The 17,086-nt window shown below is 42.9% G+C and overlaps 2 protein-coding genes across 2 annotated transcripts in view; one reads left to right on the forward strand and one right to left on the reverse strand.

Moving 5' to 3' along the window:
* LOC141271011 (dickkopf-related protein 3-like) overlaps window positions 1–17,086 on the reverse strand; it is a 144,498-nt gene that overhangs the window by 62,716 nt on the left and 64,696 nt on the right. The gene's annotated exons all lie outside the window — the stretch shown is intronic.
* Window positions 1–17,086, forward strand: part of PLXDC1 (plexin domain containing 1) — a 74,018-nt gene that overhangs the window by 13,547 nt on the left and 43,385 nt on the right. The window contains exons 2-3 of the mRNA XM_073683434.1: window positions 6,117–6,277; window positions 13,786–13,929. Coding sequence (XP_073539535.1) covers window positions 6,117–6,277; window positions 13,786–13,929 — 305 coding nt within the window. The remainder of the gene's footprint in view (window positions 1–6,116; window positions 6,278–13,785; window positions 13,930–17,086) is intronic.

Raw genomic sequence — 17,086 nt, forward strand, 5'->3', positions numbered from 1 at the left:
TCAAACTTATGACCAGTACTCTACATTTTATTGTTCTACATTTTAACGTGTTTGTATGTGATATCCTATAAAAGGTATTCACTATAATTTGCATTTACAAAGCATTTCTCTTTTGCTTGTGCAAAAAATAACACTCAGATTATATAGCAAGTAGAGAATATGCCCTCCCAAGAAGAAGAAACAATGACATGGCAGCAATATTATATATTTATATAGGTAGTAGGTAATACATAGATAAACAGATTGTTATGCGCTTTGCAGAGGGACCCAGCAAGACTGGCACCAAACCAGCAAAGGCGCAGCCACAGACGCACTTGGCACAAGATGCCCAGCTAGGCGAGCCATTGAGGGCCGGGAATACTCTTCACCCAGCTCCCAGTAAATGGAAGGGGGACTTTAGCAGAGCACTTCCCAGGCCCACTGTCGCCGGACAGGTGGCGTCTTGTGATGCGGTCGGTGCCTAGTCAAGAACCAGGTGAGTACCTCTGCAAGAACCCTAGGAAGTGAAACCAGAAGAGAAAAGGAGAAAACCACTGAAAAGATAGCAGCACTTCTGCTAGCACCACTCACCACCACAGCACATAGGAACTGCAATAAACAGCAAAGGACTGAGCAGGATTAAATAGCCCACCTAATGATCAGATGTAGAATACCTCCCAATCATCCTCAGACAGCCACTCCCTGCTAGTTTCAACAGCAGAATGGACAACATTCCACCACTGCACAGTGCCAGACACAGCAGCGTCCTGCATTGCCTGGCAACCAGAGAATTCAGTGAGACATGGCGTCCCCCGTCCTCACACATCCTACACCAGAATGTGATGCTCCATAAGATTGACAGTCTCTGTGCATGCGTAATAGCTCCGCCTCCAGGGTCAGGACAATGGCGGCACCTGCGACCGGAGTTGCGTAGCACCGGCCCTGCTCCATTCCGAGGTGGGAGCACAGAACCATGATTCCTAACACAGATAGAGAGAAAGTTACTGTACATTGAAAAGGAAACATATAAACTGAGCATGATCAATTTAAATTGGTTGGATTGCAAGGGGGCATGACCACTTTAGAAAATAGGGATATAGGATAGTATGTCTTTCTAAATGTAATCAAGTAATGATCCTTAATAGAAAAATGAATTCCAACAAAAGGATCTATATGGAGGCAGGCTTACACATAGGTCACTAAACATATTTTACTCACATGGAACCAACTACATTCACCGCTACAACAGTGTATGGCAACAGGTAACTTAAACAGAATTAATAAGGTTGACTCTTGCGACACTTTACAGATACTTGAAAAATTCACTGTCAATTATGACCACCTGCAGGCACTTTCCTCAGCAACATCTCCATCACTCTGCAGCACAAAACACACTCTCTTTGCTGATCACAACCCTGATGGTCACCTCTTGATGGCAGCAATATCTGTATCCTGCAGCAGTGCACCCCTGCACACTCTTGTAGGTCTACCCTCCACAGTGACTGCTTCACAATCCGTAACACACACAGGCTTCAGTCTAGTCGGTGTGACATTGCTCTTCACAATTGTTCATCTGGGACAAACTTCACACAACTGTAACTTAGGCTGGAGCTTCATTTTTATTCAGTGGTTTTAAGGTCTAAGCCCTCAGTGGTTCTAAGACCTAAAGTGGAGCACCTTAATAAGAATGTGTCATCAGAAAATGACCCACTGTTTAAATCTGGGTGGATCAGGGAAATGCTGTAGATATAGTATATCTTGACTTCAGCAAAGCATTTGACAAAGTATCTCACATCATCCTTATTGAAAAAATGACCAAGTATGCAATGGACCAGGCAACTGTTAGGTGGATTCATAACTGGCTTAGTGATCGGACTCAAAGGGTGGTTGTAAATGGCTTCACATCCAGCTGGATGAATGTCTCAAGTGGGGTACCACAGGGCTCCGTCCTGGGACCTGTATTGTTCAACATCTTTATCAATGATTTAGATGAAGGAATTGAGGGTAAACTGATTAAATTTGCTGATGACACAAAGCTAGGAGGGATAGCTAATACTAGAGAAGAGAGAGAGAGGATTCAAAAAGACCTAAATAAACTGGAGCAGTGGGCAGCAACCAACAGAATGGTTTTTAACAGGGAAAAATGCAAAGTACTACATCTGGGCAATAAAAATGAAAAAAGCATATACAGAATGGGAGGAATAGAGCTAAGCAACAGTACATGTGAAAAAGACTTAGGTATACTAATAGATCATAGACTGAACATGAGTCAACAGTGTGATGCAGCAGCAAAAAAGGCAAATACAATTCTGGGATGTATTAACAGAAGCATACAGTCTAGATCACGTGAAGTCATTATCGGTCTTTACTCCTCTTTGGTCAGACCTCATCTGGAATACTGTGTACAGTTTTGGGCACCACATTTTAAAAAAGACATAGACAAACTGGAGCAAATTCAGAGAAGAGCGACCAGAATGGTGACTGGTCTGCAAACCATGTCCTATGAGGAACGGTTGCAGGATTTGGGAATGTTTAGCTTGCAAAAAAGAAGACTGAGAGGAGACTTAATAGCTGTCTACAAATATGTCAAGGGCTGTCACATTGTAGAAGGATCATCTTTATTCTCATTTGCACAAGGAAAGACTAGAAGCAATGGGATGAAACTAAATGGGAGGAGACACAGATTAGATATTAGAAAAAACTTTTTGACAGTTAGGGTGATTAATGAGTGGAACAGGCTGCCACGAGAGGTGGTGAGTTCCCCTTCAATGGACGTCTTCAAACAGAGGCTGGACAGACATCTGTCTGAGATGATCTAGTGAATCCTGCTTTGAGCAGGGGGTTGGACCAGATGACCCAGGAGGTCCCTTCCAACTCTACCATTCTATGATTCTATGATTCTATGATTCTATGATTCTATAAATCTGTTTTTTATGTTAGATTTATTTTAGGAAAAAAATTTTGGTAATCATTTTTTTTCATATCATGATTAGTGTTGAGCGAGTATGTTCTGTTAACCCTTTCGCAGAGTATGCTCGGGCCGAGCTCCGAGTATTTACAGCTGCTCGGTGATATGCTTGAATCACTCCCGTGTGCATGATTTGCAACTGTTTGACAGTTTTAATACATGTGAAGAATGTCTATTTCTTACACATTCCTCACATGTAATAAAGCTGTCAAACAGTTGCAAATCATGCACACAGGAGCGATTCAAACATATCACCGAGCAGCTATAAAGACTCGGAGCTCGGCCTGAGCATACTCGGAACAGAACATACTCGCTCAACACTAATTATGATCAGTCTTTCTTTTTTTTTAGACACTGGGGCTATTCTAGACTCTTGACTGTTACTACATGTTGTTCAGGAAATCCACATGTATATTAGAAGGCATAGAATTGGACACTAACTTTTGTATTGTATGACCTGATGTGAATGGTGGATCCTGTGTTATCAGCTGTGTACAGTTGCGACCAAATGTTTTGTGACTGACACAAATTTTGTAGCTTCAGTGTTTTTAGATCTTTTAGTTAGATGTTTCTATGGTTACTAAATTACAATTATAAGCATTCAATAAGATATTAAACTTTTACAGACAAATACATCAAGTTTTGGCAAAGACTTTATTATTCAAGATTTCTGCAAGTCCCTCTGGCAGCTGTATATCAGCTTCTGGGCCAAGTCCTGACTGATGACAACCCATTCGTGCCTAATCAGTGCTTGGAGTTGATCACAATTTCTGCATTTTGTTTATACACCCACTTTTTGAGGATTCACGATAGGTTCTCAATGGTATTGAAATTTGGAAAGTTTCCTGGCCATGGACTCAAAATGAAATTGTTTTGTTCACCGAGCCACTTAGTTATCATGTTTGCCTTGTGACATGGTCTCCATCATATTGGAAAAAGCATTGTTCATCATCAAATTTCTCTTGGAAGATGTAGTTCAGAGAAGTTGCTCTTGGAAGATGTTTAGATCCCATTATTTATTCATGGCATTACTTATAGGCAAAATTGTCAGTGAGCTCCCTCCCTAAGATGAAATGCAACCACACACATGAATAGTCTCAGGAAGCTTTACTGTTGGCATAACACAGGAGACTCATGGTAGTGCTCAACTTATCTTCTCCGGACAATCATTTTTCAAGATGTCCCAAACAATTTGCAATACGTACAGGGATTGGACTGCAGAAGTCATTTTCTATGAATTATATACTGTATATTTTTGTTTAAAGGTGGTAATGAAAATAAATGTAAAATAATAAATGTAATACTAAAACCTGATTTATATGATTTATCATTTTTTGATGTTACATTCCCTTTAACATCTAGTGTCCACTCACTCCCACTGCTAGCTTCCTATGGCACTGCTGATCCTCATCCCAGCTTCCTCCTGTGTCTATCAGTGTCCAGTGTCTTACTTCTTCTGGCAGGAAAGTCCCCTTTTTTTAATCCACCTTGAGATGATACAAGGGGGCATGAAGACGCATATCATGCTGATCCCTGGCTGATTTATTACCCCTCTATCTCACCTGCAACCTAGTCCACATTTAACTTTTAGGATACAGAGCAAAACCCTCACCCACTTCTGGCGGTATACAGAATCTTGATTTGCAACCTAGCGACACACTTTATGAGATGATTCTTGACTCAGAGCGAATGTCTAACTATGCTGTCATCATTCATGCCTCTCCATAAGGCATCAGTTAAACATTTGTCACATCACAAAAATAATAAAATGACATTAGCCATATTTTTACAGAAGATTTCTGTAACACATCCAAATATAATGGCAAAATACTACCTAGCAACAGTATTTGTTGGCAATACTTAGCACAAAAAAAGCATAGGATAACATTAAATGACATCAGCAGCATGACATACAACGGTGAGTCAAAAAATTTATACACTCCGATTATATTAAATCTTGCATTGGCCACACTGTCCTATCAGCGCTTTCCGTAGGAGGTCACTGTCTCCTCAGGCTTGACATGTTCTATCAGTTTATTTGTGACGAAAACAATGGCAGTCCCACGTTGCATAAAAGAAAAGCAGTGTGCAGCGATTCATTGCTTTGTGGTCTGAGAGATTGTCTGGTGCTGATATTTATCAAAGAATTTGTGCACAATATGGAGAAAGTGTTTTGTCGTGAAGAATTGTGGTAGAATGAATTTCAAGAAAGGTTGCACGAGTCAGCCCTGAAGAAGGAGCCGGACAACGTCCATAACTGAAGACAACATTGGGCGTACAGTTTCTGTCGTATCGATAAGTGAGACCAGATTATGTGCCAAATAATTTGCAAAGATTCACTTCTGATGAAGAAGTGTATTTGTAGCTTGCAGCTCCACCTAAAATAATTTTTAATGAGGGAATGCGAAAGCTTGTTGACACATGGACCAAGTGTATTGAAAAGCAGGGAGATTATGTCGAAAGTTGATTAAAATAAATTCTACAGCCAGAAATCGGATCATTTTAATTTTTGACTCACCCTCGTAGATAGTAATAATATCATTTAGGTAGCCAGGTAGAATTTCATAACATGATCAATGATAACCCAAAGCAGAAAGTAAGAGTGGCATCCATGTGACGTAAGAATGGATATCAGAAAGAGTAAAAGTAATGGATCATTTTTAAACCCTCTTACATAGTGGCAGTGACAATATGCTCTGGGTTTGGTTTCTTACCAAGCTAACATCTGCATGTTATTTGTATACAATTCCTCTTGTTTCGTTGGATTTCCTCTGGGCACTCCAAGTTTTCTCCCACAATCTAAGAAAAAACTCTGTTCTGTAAGTTGTCCTCCATGAAAATTAAGAATTAGTACATCTGTCTGAATTTAAGAGTTTGGACATTCCTTGTTTCTATTTACAACTCTTTATAATCTTTTTGCCATGGATTATGATGCAGATTTTACTATTTACTTTACCCTTTTTATAGGAATAAATGAAATCTTGGAAAATGGTTACACAAGAACGATTGAAATTTTAGAAGACAGTTGCATGGTATTGGTAGAAAAAATCTGTGAGGCACACTGAAGATTTAAAAACAAAAATTTCAGATCTTTTTCCACAGGGTATGTTTGAGGTTATGTAAAGTAAGACTCATTCTACAAAATCATGTCTACATCAATATTTTTCAGGTCTCAGCCTTTTAAGGATTAAACGAAGGGACAATCACTTAGTGAGGCTTCAGCGCGATATTAGCAATGGGCAGAACAAGATCGCTACACGTGTCATCCACGGCCTTGGAGGTGACAGCCTGTCTATTGACACTCTACCGGATAACCAGACACAAATCCTAGTGAGTACTTGACAATGACGATTTTACCCACTGGCTCACTACTGTAACTTATATGAAGTACCTTTTGAATCTCTGGGCCTAAACAGTTCATGCATCTCACAGTATTATGGCTCCAAACAACCTCGTACTTGTGAAGAGCCATAATACTGCAAATGTTAAGGTCTGTGGTACCTTACTGTAGTGATGTATGCAGGGGCGTACATAGAAATCATGGGGCCCCATAGCAGAAGCTCTAATTGGGCCCCCCCCAAAAAAAATAAATAAATAAATATTTGTCTGTCTCACAGAAGAGCAGATCTCACAACTTTCCAGCCTTTACATAGTAATTTTCCTCCTGCTAAAGTCCTAGATCCCTCTTTCATTTCCCCATAAAGTATGATGCCAACAAAAGTGCCCCCCCAAACACAGTATGATACCCCCATGGTGAATTCCTCCACATGCACAGTATAATGACCCTACAGTACCCCACTTCAACTCCCAAGGCAAAGTATGGTGACATCAACACAGTATCATCCCCCAACTATGACCACCACAGAGCCCTCCATACACTATAATGGGCTTACATACAGTATAATGGCCTGCACTAGCCCTCCAAACAGTATAATGGCCCCCCACATAGCCCTCAAAATATTATAATGGCCCCACATAGTATAATACACCACTGATAATCCTCCATATAGTATAATGCGCCCCCCATAATCCTCCATATAGTATAATGAACTTCCCATGGTCCTCCATAGAATATAATTCACTCCCCATAGTCCTCCATACAGTATATTACACACCCCATAGGGTAAAATGCAGCCCCTATATAGTATAATGCACCCCACAGTCCTGCAGTATTATGGGCACCACGTACTCACTGATTTTTAAAATACCGTATATTTTAAATAAGCCGACCCGAGTATAAGCCGAGGCCCCTAATTTTACTACAAAAAAACTGGAAAAACGTATTGACTCAAGTGTAAGCCTTGGGTGGGAAATGCAGCAGCTAATAGTAAATTTCACAATCCTGGTACGTGTGGCACCCCGCATCCCCCAATCCCAGTACGTATGGCACCCCTCATCCCCCAATCCTGGTATGTGTGGCCTCCTCAATCCCTCAATCCTGGTATGTGTGGCCTCTTCAATCCCCCAATCCTGGTATGTGAGGCCTCTTCAATCCCCCAATCCTGGTATGTGTGGCCTCCTCAATTCAGCAATCCTGGTATGTGTGGCCTCCTCAATCTCCCAATCCTGGTATGTGTGGCCTCCTCAATCCCCCAATCCTGGTATGTGTGGCCTCCTCAATCCCCCAATACTGGTATGCGTGGCCTCCTCAATCCCCCAATCCTGGTATATGTGGTCCCCTCAATCTTGGTATGTGTGCCCCCCCCAAATGCCCAGTCCTGGTATATATGGCCCCCTCATCCCCCAATCACTGCACACACAAAAAAAATAAACACTAATACTCACCTACCTTCCTCACCTCTCCTCCAGCGCTGCGTCCTGTCTGCTGCAGCTCATGTCGGCATCTGAGCAACGCGCATTCTCAGATCCCGAGGTGAGCTGCTGCTGCCGGCATATTCACTCCTCTCCACGCCAGGACTATGGGCGTGGAGAAGCGTGAATATGCATTCTCTTTAGTAGCAGGCACTGTCAGCAGGAGCTGCGACTCAGCGCTCCTCCGTGCCCGCTACTAAAGAGAATGAATATTCCCTCTTCTCCATGCCTATGGGAGTGGAGAAGAGGGAATATTCATGTCCCTTTAGCAGCGGGCACACATGATGTGCTCCGCTCCGCCGCAACCTCCCTCCCCCCACCACTATCCATCAATACTCACCTATACAACTCGTCCCCATGCTGCTTGGGGCCCCTCGGCTCACGGGCCCCCTGCGGTCACGGGCCCTATAGCAGTGGCGTGGTCTGCCGCCATTGGCGGTACGCCACTGGATGTATGCCTTAAAACCATGGCCTGCTTCATCAAGTGGCATATTGGAGAGGTGTTCTCCACTTAATAGTGGTACATAGAGGGCCTGATTCATCAAGTATTGCATGCCAGTCTTGATAAAGAGGTCAATGGAGTAAGATGCATCTAATTCATTAGGAGACATGCGCCTTTTTAATTAATTTGGTGCGTCTTTTAGCTGCTGTGTGCCACTGCAAGAAATGTACTCCAGTCAGTGAGTAGATTATTTTTCTGTCATAATTTATACCACCTTCATGGTGTGAATTATGATGAATTTGTCGCCTGCTTTCAGTCATGCACCTTCCTGCTAAGCTGCACCCATTGGTTGAAAAAAGTTGGCAAAGCTGGTTGGGACTGGTGTAAAGACTCTAAAAATTTTGAGACATTTGAGACAGTTTTGTATTAGAACTCTGGAATTAACTATTTGATGAATCAGGACCAGCGAGTCAACTACAGAGCTGCAGTCATTATGATATTCCCTTAAAAACATGTGGTTCTCTGCCACATAGTGATGGGAATTTGTGCAATATTATTCACTTACATATAACATCTGCTCAATAATCTGGTGCCTAAAACCGCAAGCAGCTGACAAAAATAAAAATGGAGTCATTCAGTCTTTATTCAACAGCCTGATAAGTGTTAAAGAAACATACATGCAGAGAAAATCTTCTGTTTTTATAATAGTGTAATGTACCAAGAAGTGAAGTATTTTACATGCTACAGCTTGTAATAATGTACACATTAAAAAAAACTTCATGGATTGAAAGAAAATGTTTGACAGCAAGATAACTTAGTAAAATATGTAAATTATCAGCTCATGACAGTGACATAACAGGAAAGACTTCCTTAGAGATAAAGCGTTATGTAAAGGAAGCATAAATTGACACCAGTACTACAAGAATACTACAGTCATTGCTGAAAGTGTTGACACCCTGTAAAATGTTCCACAAAATAAAGTATTTCTCCCAGACAATTATTGCAATTACACATGTTTTGCTATACACCTGTTTATTTCCTTTGTGTGTTTTGGAACAACGCAAAAAGAGAAAAAAAGGCAAATTGTACATAATTTCACACAAAACCCTCAAAATTGCCCAGACTAAATTTTTGGCACCCTTTGTGTACTAATAACTGCAATCAGTCGCTTCCTATAACCATCAACAAGCTTCTTACACCTCTCAAGTGGAATTTTGGACCACTGTTCTTTTGCAAACTGCTACAGGTCTCTCATATTTGAAAGGGTAACAACACTTTCGGCCATGACTTTATATGTAGAAATGTAGTGAGACGTACGTCTTAATAATCAATTAATGTTCAACAGTTTGTGCCACGTGTTTTTTTTACCCCAGTCAGACAGTCTGACTTCGAAAGGTTGTTATAGAGCTCACTGATGCCAGCATGGTCATGTGATAAGAGAAACCGGTTTAACAAGTCAGTTCATGAAATTTTTCCCTTCTAAATATTCCACAATCAACTGTGAGTGGTATTTTTAAAAAGCAGAATGAATTAGGAACTACAGCAACCATGTAATACTCACAAAGCTAGGTCCCTCAGTGCTGAGGTGCATAGTACATAAAAGTCGCCAATGCTCTGCTGACTCAATAACGTCAGAGATCCAAACCTCCTCTGGCATTAACATCAGCACAAAAACAGTACGCCAGGAGCATGGATTTCCATGGATGAGCAGCTGTATACATCCTTATATCACAAGCACAATGCCAATCATCAGATGGAGTGGTGTAAAGCTGCCACCACTGAAATGTGTTCTGTCTGAACTTTACCTGCCTGACTGCAATGTTGGTGTAGGAGGGATAATGCCAGTGCTGTGGAGTCAGTAAGCCAAATCTCCGACTCCTGAATTTTCCTGACTCCCGACTCCACAGCACTGCCTCACTACTGAGCATGTATATAAAGTGCAGCACATAATCATCTCAACTAAAAGCCTAGATCCTTAGATCAGGAACATAACAGACATTTATAGGATATTTCATAACTTTCCCAAATTCTTATTAAAAAATTTACAGCACATCCTGAATTGTACTACTGTACCCAATTTATTATATATTTTAGGAGTCGGTCCATGTTATGTCGACTCCACCAAAATGAACACCGACTCCACCAAAATGGACACCGACTCCGACTCCACAGCTCTGGATAATGATATGTGATCATTTTTGGGGGTCAGCTTAGGCCCCTTAGTTCCAGTGAAGGGAAATCTTAGTGTTTCAGTATAGCAAGACATTTTGGACACTTGTATGCTTCCAACTTTATGGAAAGAGTCTGGGGAAGGTCCTTTTCTGTTCCAGCATTAATGTGTACCAGTGCACAAAGCAAGGTCCATAAAGGCATGGTTGGGTGAGTTTGGTGTGGAAGAACATGACTGGCCACATAGAACCCTGAACTCAACTCCATTGAAAACTTTGACTAGAATGGAGACTGTGAGTCAGGCCCTCTCATTTAACATCAGTGTCTTGATGAATGGGCAAAAAAAGGCAAGCTGTTATATAGCTGCAAAGGGAGGACCAACTCCATAATAATGCCTATGGATTTAGAAGGTGATTTTATAAAAGCTCCTGTAGGTGTAATGTGGAAGGGTTCCAATATTTTATTTATTATGCTTATTCCACAGCGCTTATACCGATATTGTCATCGCTGTCACCATTGGAGCTCACAATCTAAATTCCTTATCAGTATTTCTACTTTTGTCCATATGGTGTTCATTATTTGCTTCATACTAGCAGTGAGAATACAATTACAAAGCCTTGTGCACATCTGGATCGCGAAACTCCACCATTACCATGCCTCAAACAATTCAAGTGTTTTTAGCGTCACATCATTACGCCACCTGCGACATCCTCTGCAACTGCGGGCCTCTGATAGACATGTGTCTGTAGAGTAAGTGCAATGCAGGGAGCCAGCTGGGAGACGGAAGAGGACTGGGATGATTGGAGTGAGTGGGGACAGGTTACAGATTGAGCTTTTTTTTTTTTAAAGATTAGTAGAGCATTGTAAGTGGGCAATATAAATGTATGTAAGAATTAGAGGGCATTATTACAATATGAGAGCCACATAAGGGACATTATTACAATAAGGTGGTCAGAATTGGGGGGCATAATTACTATGAGGGCCAAAGAAGGGGGTTTTATTAATTTATGGGGCCAGAATTAAACTGTGTATGTATGTATATATATATATATATATATATATATATATATATATATATATATATATATATATATATATAAATAAACTTTTCCTAAGTGAGAGTACTCCTCTGCAAAAAAGAGCCAAACTATAATTTGCAATCAGATTTTCAGTGCATCTATGTCTCTCCTATTCCTCAGCAGGTTCAGCTGTAGGTCAAGAATCTAAGAAAATGTATTACATTAATCCCTTATTGATAAAAGTATCTCAAAACATGAACACAAAACTCACACACGTCAGACTACGGATGCTAGGTCACCTCCGCAGTTTGTGTAACACTACTCCTATCCTCCATCTTAGTGTCCTATTCTCTGACACTAAATCTCCTTGACAGTGTAACTATGAGTGCATTAGGAGATCAAAGCTCTTCAACAGTCCCAGCATCTTCAGATGTTTTCTCTCTGCTTGAGCTCCTGCTAAAATCTAAATATCACAAAGAACATAGTTTAATCTGAATCCGTGCAACATTGCTCTAAGTGGATCCTGCTTGTACTTCATTGTACTAACAAGATTAAATAACGTTATAAAGGCATGTCAAATAACACTGGAAAGGTCACAGTTGCCGCCCGTCTGGTTTCGTCATTTTGACTAGAGCAAAGCACCGCTGATTTTTTTTACTTAACGTGGTGTATGTAATACACTAGCTGGCACTGGAGGAAAGAATGGAGGAGTTTGCCCAGCACTGATGAGGTGGATTAACATTTTTCTTATGCTTGCTGTGGAGCTCTAGGACAAACTTGACCTACGTGATTTTGATTTTGTAGTATCCAGGGCTGTGGAGTCGCAAAGCCAAACCTCCGACTCCACCTCAACAGCACTGCCTCACTACTGAGCATGTACATAAAGTGCAGCCCAGATTCATCTCACTGCCTCACTACTGAGCGTGTACATAAAGTGCAGCACAGATTCATCTCACTACTGAGCATGTACATAAAGTGCAGCACAGATTCATCTCACTGCCTCACTACTGAGCGTGTACATAAAGTGCAGCACAGATTCATCTCACTGCCTCACTACTGAGCGTGTACATAAAGTGCAGCACAGATTCATCTCACTGCCTCACTACTGAGCATGTACATAAAGTGCAGCACAGATTCATCTCACTGCCTCACTACTGAGCATGTACATAAAGTGCAGCACAGATTCATCTCACTGCCTCACTACTGAGCATGTGCATAAAGTGCAGCACAGATTCATCTCACTGCCTCACTACTGAGCATGTACATAAAGTGCAGCACAGATTCATCTCACTGCCTCACTACTGAGCATGTACATAAAGTGCAGTACAGATTCATCTCACTGCCTCACTACTGAGCATGTACATAAAGTGCAGCACAGATTCATCTCACTGCCTCACTACTGAGCATGTACATAAAGTGCAGCACAGATTCATCTCACTGCCTCACTACTGAGCATGTACATAAAGTGCAGCACAGATTCATCTCACTGCCTCACTACTGAGCATGTACATAAAGTGCAGCACAGATTCATCTCACTGCCTCACTACTGAGCATGTACATAAAGTGCAGTACAGATTCATCTCACTGCCTCACTACTGAGCATGTACATAAAGTGCAGCACAGATTCATCTCACTGCCTCACTACTGAGCATGTACATAAAGTGCAGCACAGATTCATCTCAACTAAAAGCCTAGATCCTTAGATCAGGAACAGAACAGACATTTATAGGACATTTCATAACTTTCCCAAATTCTTATGAAAAAATGCACAGCACATACTGCATTGAACTACTGTACCCAATTTATTATATATTTTTGGAGTCAATCCATCTTATACCGACTCCAACTCAACGAAAATGGACTCCGACTCGACTCCACAGCCTTAGTATCCTACCTTTAATTTTAGCACTCCATCTCTTTTTTTTTTACATCTGCAAACAGAACATTAGCTGTGAAAAGTTTTTTCTCCAACTGATTTGATTTCTAGTGAAAATATAATTTCATGATTACCTATTTTCTAACGAAAGTCAAGCTATTTTATCATTCCCATAGATAATAAATCAGCAATAAATGAAGTGGAGGTCGAGCATGTGCACCACCGCTCCATTCAAGACAGGGTTCTGCAGGTTTCAGAGCCCCTGTTCTCAGAATCTTTGGGAGTCCCAGCGGTCAGAACCCAGCTATCAGTAAGTTGTAGGGGATAACTTACTATTTTGTAAGCAGCCTTTTAAGTGAAATAAGGCATCTGCTGCAGAAAGAAAAACTGAAACCCGACAAATCCCATTAAATGCCATTTAAAGAAACTTTACCCATCAGGATCCGTCATATTTACAGCGGCACCATTGTGATCAGAAGCTGAGGAATTGTTTAACTGTTAAATATTTTATTCTCCGCAGGAGAACAGTCACAAATACTATTCGTCCAGAGTGCTGGGACCTTCGGAGTTGCAAGGTCAGAACATGTTGGTAGATCTACTGCAAGAGGACACCAAAAAAGCCATAGTGCTTACCATCCTATCCAGTGCACACAGGCAAGCCTCGGTGAGACCTCCCCTCTGCTGAGCCTTAGCCTGGACAAACAGTACACCTGAGCTCATACTACCCAGGTTGGCTAGAAACTGTTGCTGTTCATGGAAAAATTGCAGACAATTTGATTTACACGTTTTGCCCTAGTAGTGCCGAGGGTCTGAGATTTTAGTATGTGTTGCATGGTAGCCTGTTACCAGGGATTTAAATGCAAAATGAAAAGGTTGATGTACTAGGATGTATTACTGCTACATGCAAGCTCCAAGTTGTAGAGAGCTGTGATATGGCACCAAAAGAAGTCTGTTGGTCGCCACAATAAGTAAATATAGGCATCCACACATATGAATGCTGGGCCGAACAATCATTTGTATTCAGGGAGAAAAGTGAAAGCCACTTTCCGACATCTCTGGCTGCAGATTATCTCTCCTGAAAACAAAAGCATCAAGCATTTATATTTCAACCGTCCGACATTTCTCTCATCTGACATCATCTGCTGCAGGAGACCCGGAAGGCTCCCATACACATCAAATAGTCGGCCGACCCCAGTCTAATGTGTGTGGCGGACTTACTGTATGTCTACAGTTCCACACTTTATGCTACATTGCTTCTGGGGAAGAAAATAATTTCCTGCGAAGCACACACAGGCCCACAGCTTTGAAGTGTGATGCAGCAGGAATAATGTGTCACCTTATAGTCTCCAAGCACACAACCTTTTATCACTGTATATGTGATGTTGTTAAAGGGGTTGTCCACTGCTAGGACAACCCCATCTCAATCTGAATGTTTGCCCCATTAAAATAAAAACACTTTAACTCACCGGCCGTGCCACCGCCGTTCCAGCTGTGTCAGCACTGCACTTGCATTCCCAGGGCTCACGTGAGATTGTTATGTTATGTGAGCCCTGCGTCTAATCAGCGCTGGCGTCACTGTCCCCTCCTTTGGACGCATAAGTAATCAAGAGGTAGTGAGCAGCCAGTTGCAGCTCTCACTTCCGCTTGATTACTTATACGTCTGAAGACGAGGACAGCGACACCAGCGCTGACTGGGTACAGGGCCCACATGACATAACCTCACGAACCCCGGGAACGCGAATGCCGACACCGTTGGAACGGCGCCGGCACCGGAGATGAGTATAAGTGGTTTAACCTTTAACAACATCACATACACAGTGATAAAAGGTTGTGTGCATGGAGACTATGTGATACATGTAATGGAAAGCAGCATTCCTGCTGATTTGCACTACAATGCCATGGGCTAGTAAGGGGCAAACATTCAGACTGAGAAGGGGTTGTCCTAGTGACACGCCCCTGGGCCTGCTGCGTCGCGCGGCATCGCGCGCACGGGGGGAGCTTACCCGGATCCGGATCAGATGGGGGTAGTAGTCTCGTGGCGGTGACCCGGTCCGTGCCCAGGGAGTCAAACTGAGTGGCTGAGTAGTAGCAGTAGATGTTGGACGACTACGCCACCCGTTGAATGCGGTTTTAGGGCCGCCGCTGCAGGACAGTCCGCTGAGGCCGGTGTTATAGTTGTGCAGCGTAGATGGTCTAACCCCCAACGGGAGGGGTACGGCCTCAGGGCAGATAGTGTAGAGATGATGGTGGTAGTGATGGTGCGGTAAGGAGGCACAGAGACGTGGGATGCAGTTTCAGGGTTTTTACTCACAGGTGTTGCTCCGGTCACTCCGGCCTTGAGTGACCACCCGAGTCGTGCTGCGTCCACCAGGTGCGGGACTCGGCCAACCCCCAGGCAAGTCCAGAGCGTGGTCCTGAGCTCCCTTCTCGTCCTTCCTACAGGCCGTCCTCACCAGGGACCCACCTATGTCCAGCTTCCTCGGGCCTTATGGGGCAAAACCTCTCTCCGGTTTTCCTGACCCTATGTGGCGTGCCTTCCCGGTGGATATGGCGAGGGGTCGCGCCAAAACTTGTCCACGACCTCCGGTTCCTGGCTAAGGATGGTTTGCCTCCACCAGCTTGGGATCCGGTACCCTTTACTGCCAACCCTTCACCCTTTTTGGTCTCTTCTGGGATCTCAGGGTTCCCTCTTGTCCTGCGTCTCCGGGCCTTTCTTCCTCCTCCTCTCCACTACAGGCCTGGCCCTGGAGCTGGGCCCAGCCGGAGCCACAGCTCCCTGTCAGCTCTCTCTCTGAACTCACTAACTCTCTGACTCTCTGAACTCTCCCTGTCCTAGATGGTGCCCACCTTATATACTCCCTCTATGTGTGAGCCCAGGTGACTAGCACCCAATGGGCTCCTACCTCTATGCCCAGAGCCCCTCCCCTATCTGCCCCTACACTACTGGGATGTTCCACCCCCCTCCCCACTCCAGCCAGGGACAGACACTGTCGTACCTGCACATTCACCTAGTGGGAGTACCATTGATCTGTCCCCCGGAAATGGGGTGAATGTAGTGCATGCAGCTTACTGAGCTCAGTCCCACACTCCATCCTTACCCGGGAGTGGAATACCACACCTCTGGTTTGAGGTGCAATACCCTTGTAGCAGCCGAGTCCTCGGGGTGCTACATTAGTAATGGACAACCTCTTTAAGCAGACTGCTTCAACTTAACAAGAGAAAACCAACATGAAAAGATCCAGATAGCCATTTATCTTTTTCCATGACTAAGACATCTGTGGCTCTTCTGGGTCAAGGAATAAAAATTGATTATACATATGCTGCTGAACCAATAATTTTCCTGCAGAAAAATTATTGGTGATCATTTAAGTCAGACACAGGAACAGCTACAAAATAAAAGGACACTTTCAGACAACACTATAGATCTTGGGTTTCTTGGTTGGATCCCTGTGAGTATGCCATGGGTAAACAAACTAAGGCCTCATTCAGACCAGGGCTGTGGGGTCGGTAAGCCAAACCTCTGACTCCGACTCCTCAATTTCCCTGACTCCTGACTCCACAGCACTGCCTCACTACTGAGCATATACATAAAGTGCAGCACAGATACATCTCAACTAAAAGCCTAGATCCTTAGATCAGGAACAGAACAGACATTTATAAGACATTTCATAACTTTCCCAAATTCTTATGAAAAAATTTACAGCACATCCAGCATTGAACTACTGCACCTAATTAATTGTATATTTTAGGAGCCGAAGTTGATCCATTTTATACCGACTCCGACTCCACGGACTCCGCAGCCCTGATTCAAACGTACAATT

Source organism: Phyllobates terribilis, unplaced genomic scaffold, assembly GCF_046119375.1.
Source record: "Phyllobates terribilis strain yellow unplaced genomic scaffold, ASM4611937v1 Scaffold_5__5_contigs__length_657084704, whole genome shotgun sequence".
Taxonomy (NCBI): Eukaryota; Metazoa; Chordata; class Amphibia; order Anura; family Dendrobatidae; genus Phyllobates; species Phyllobates terribilis.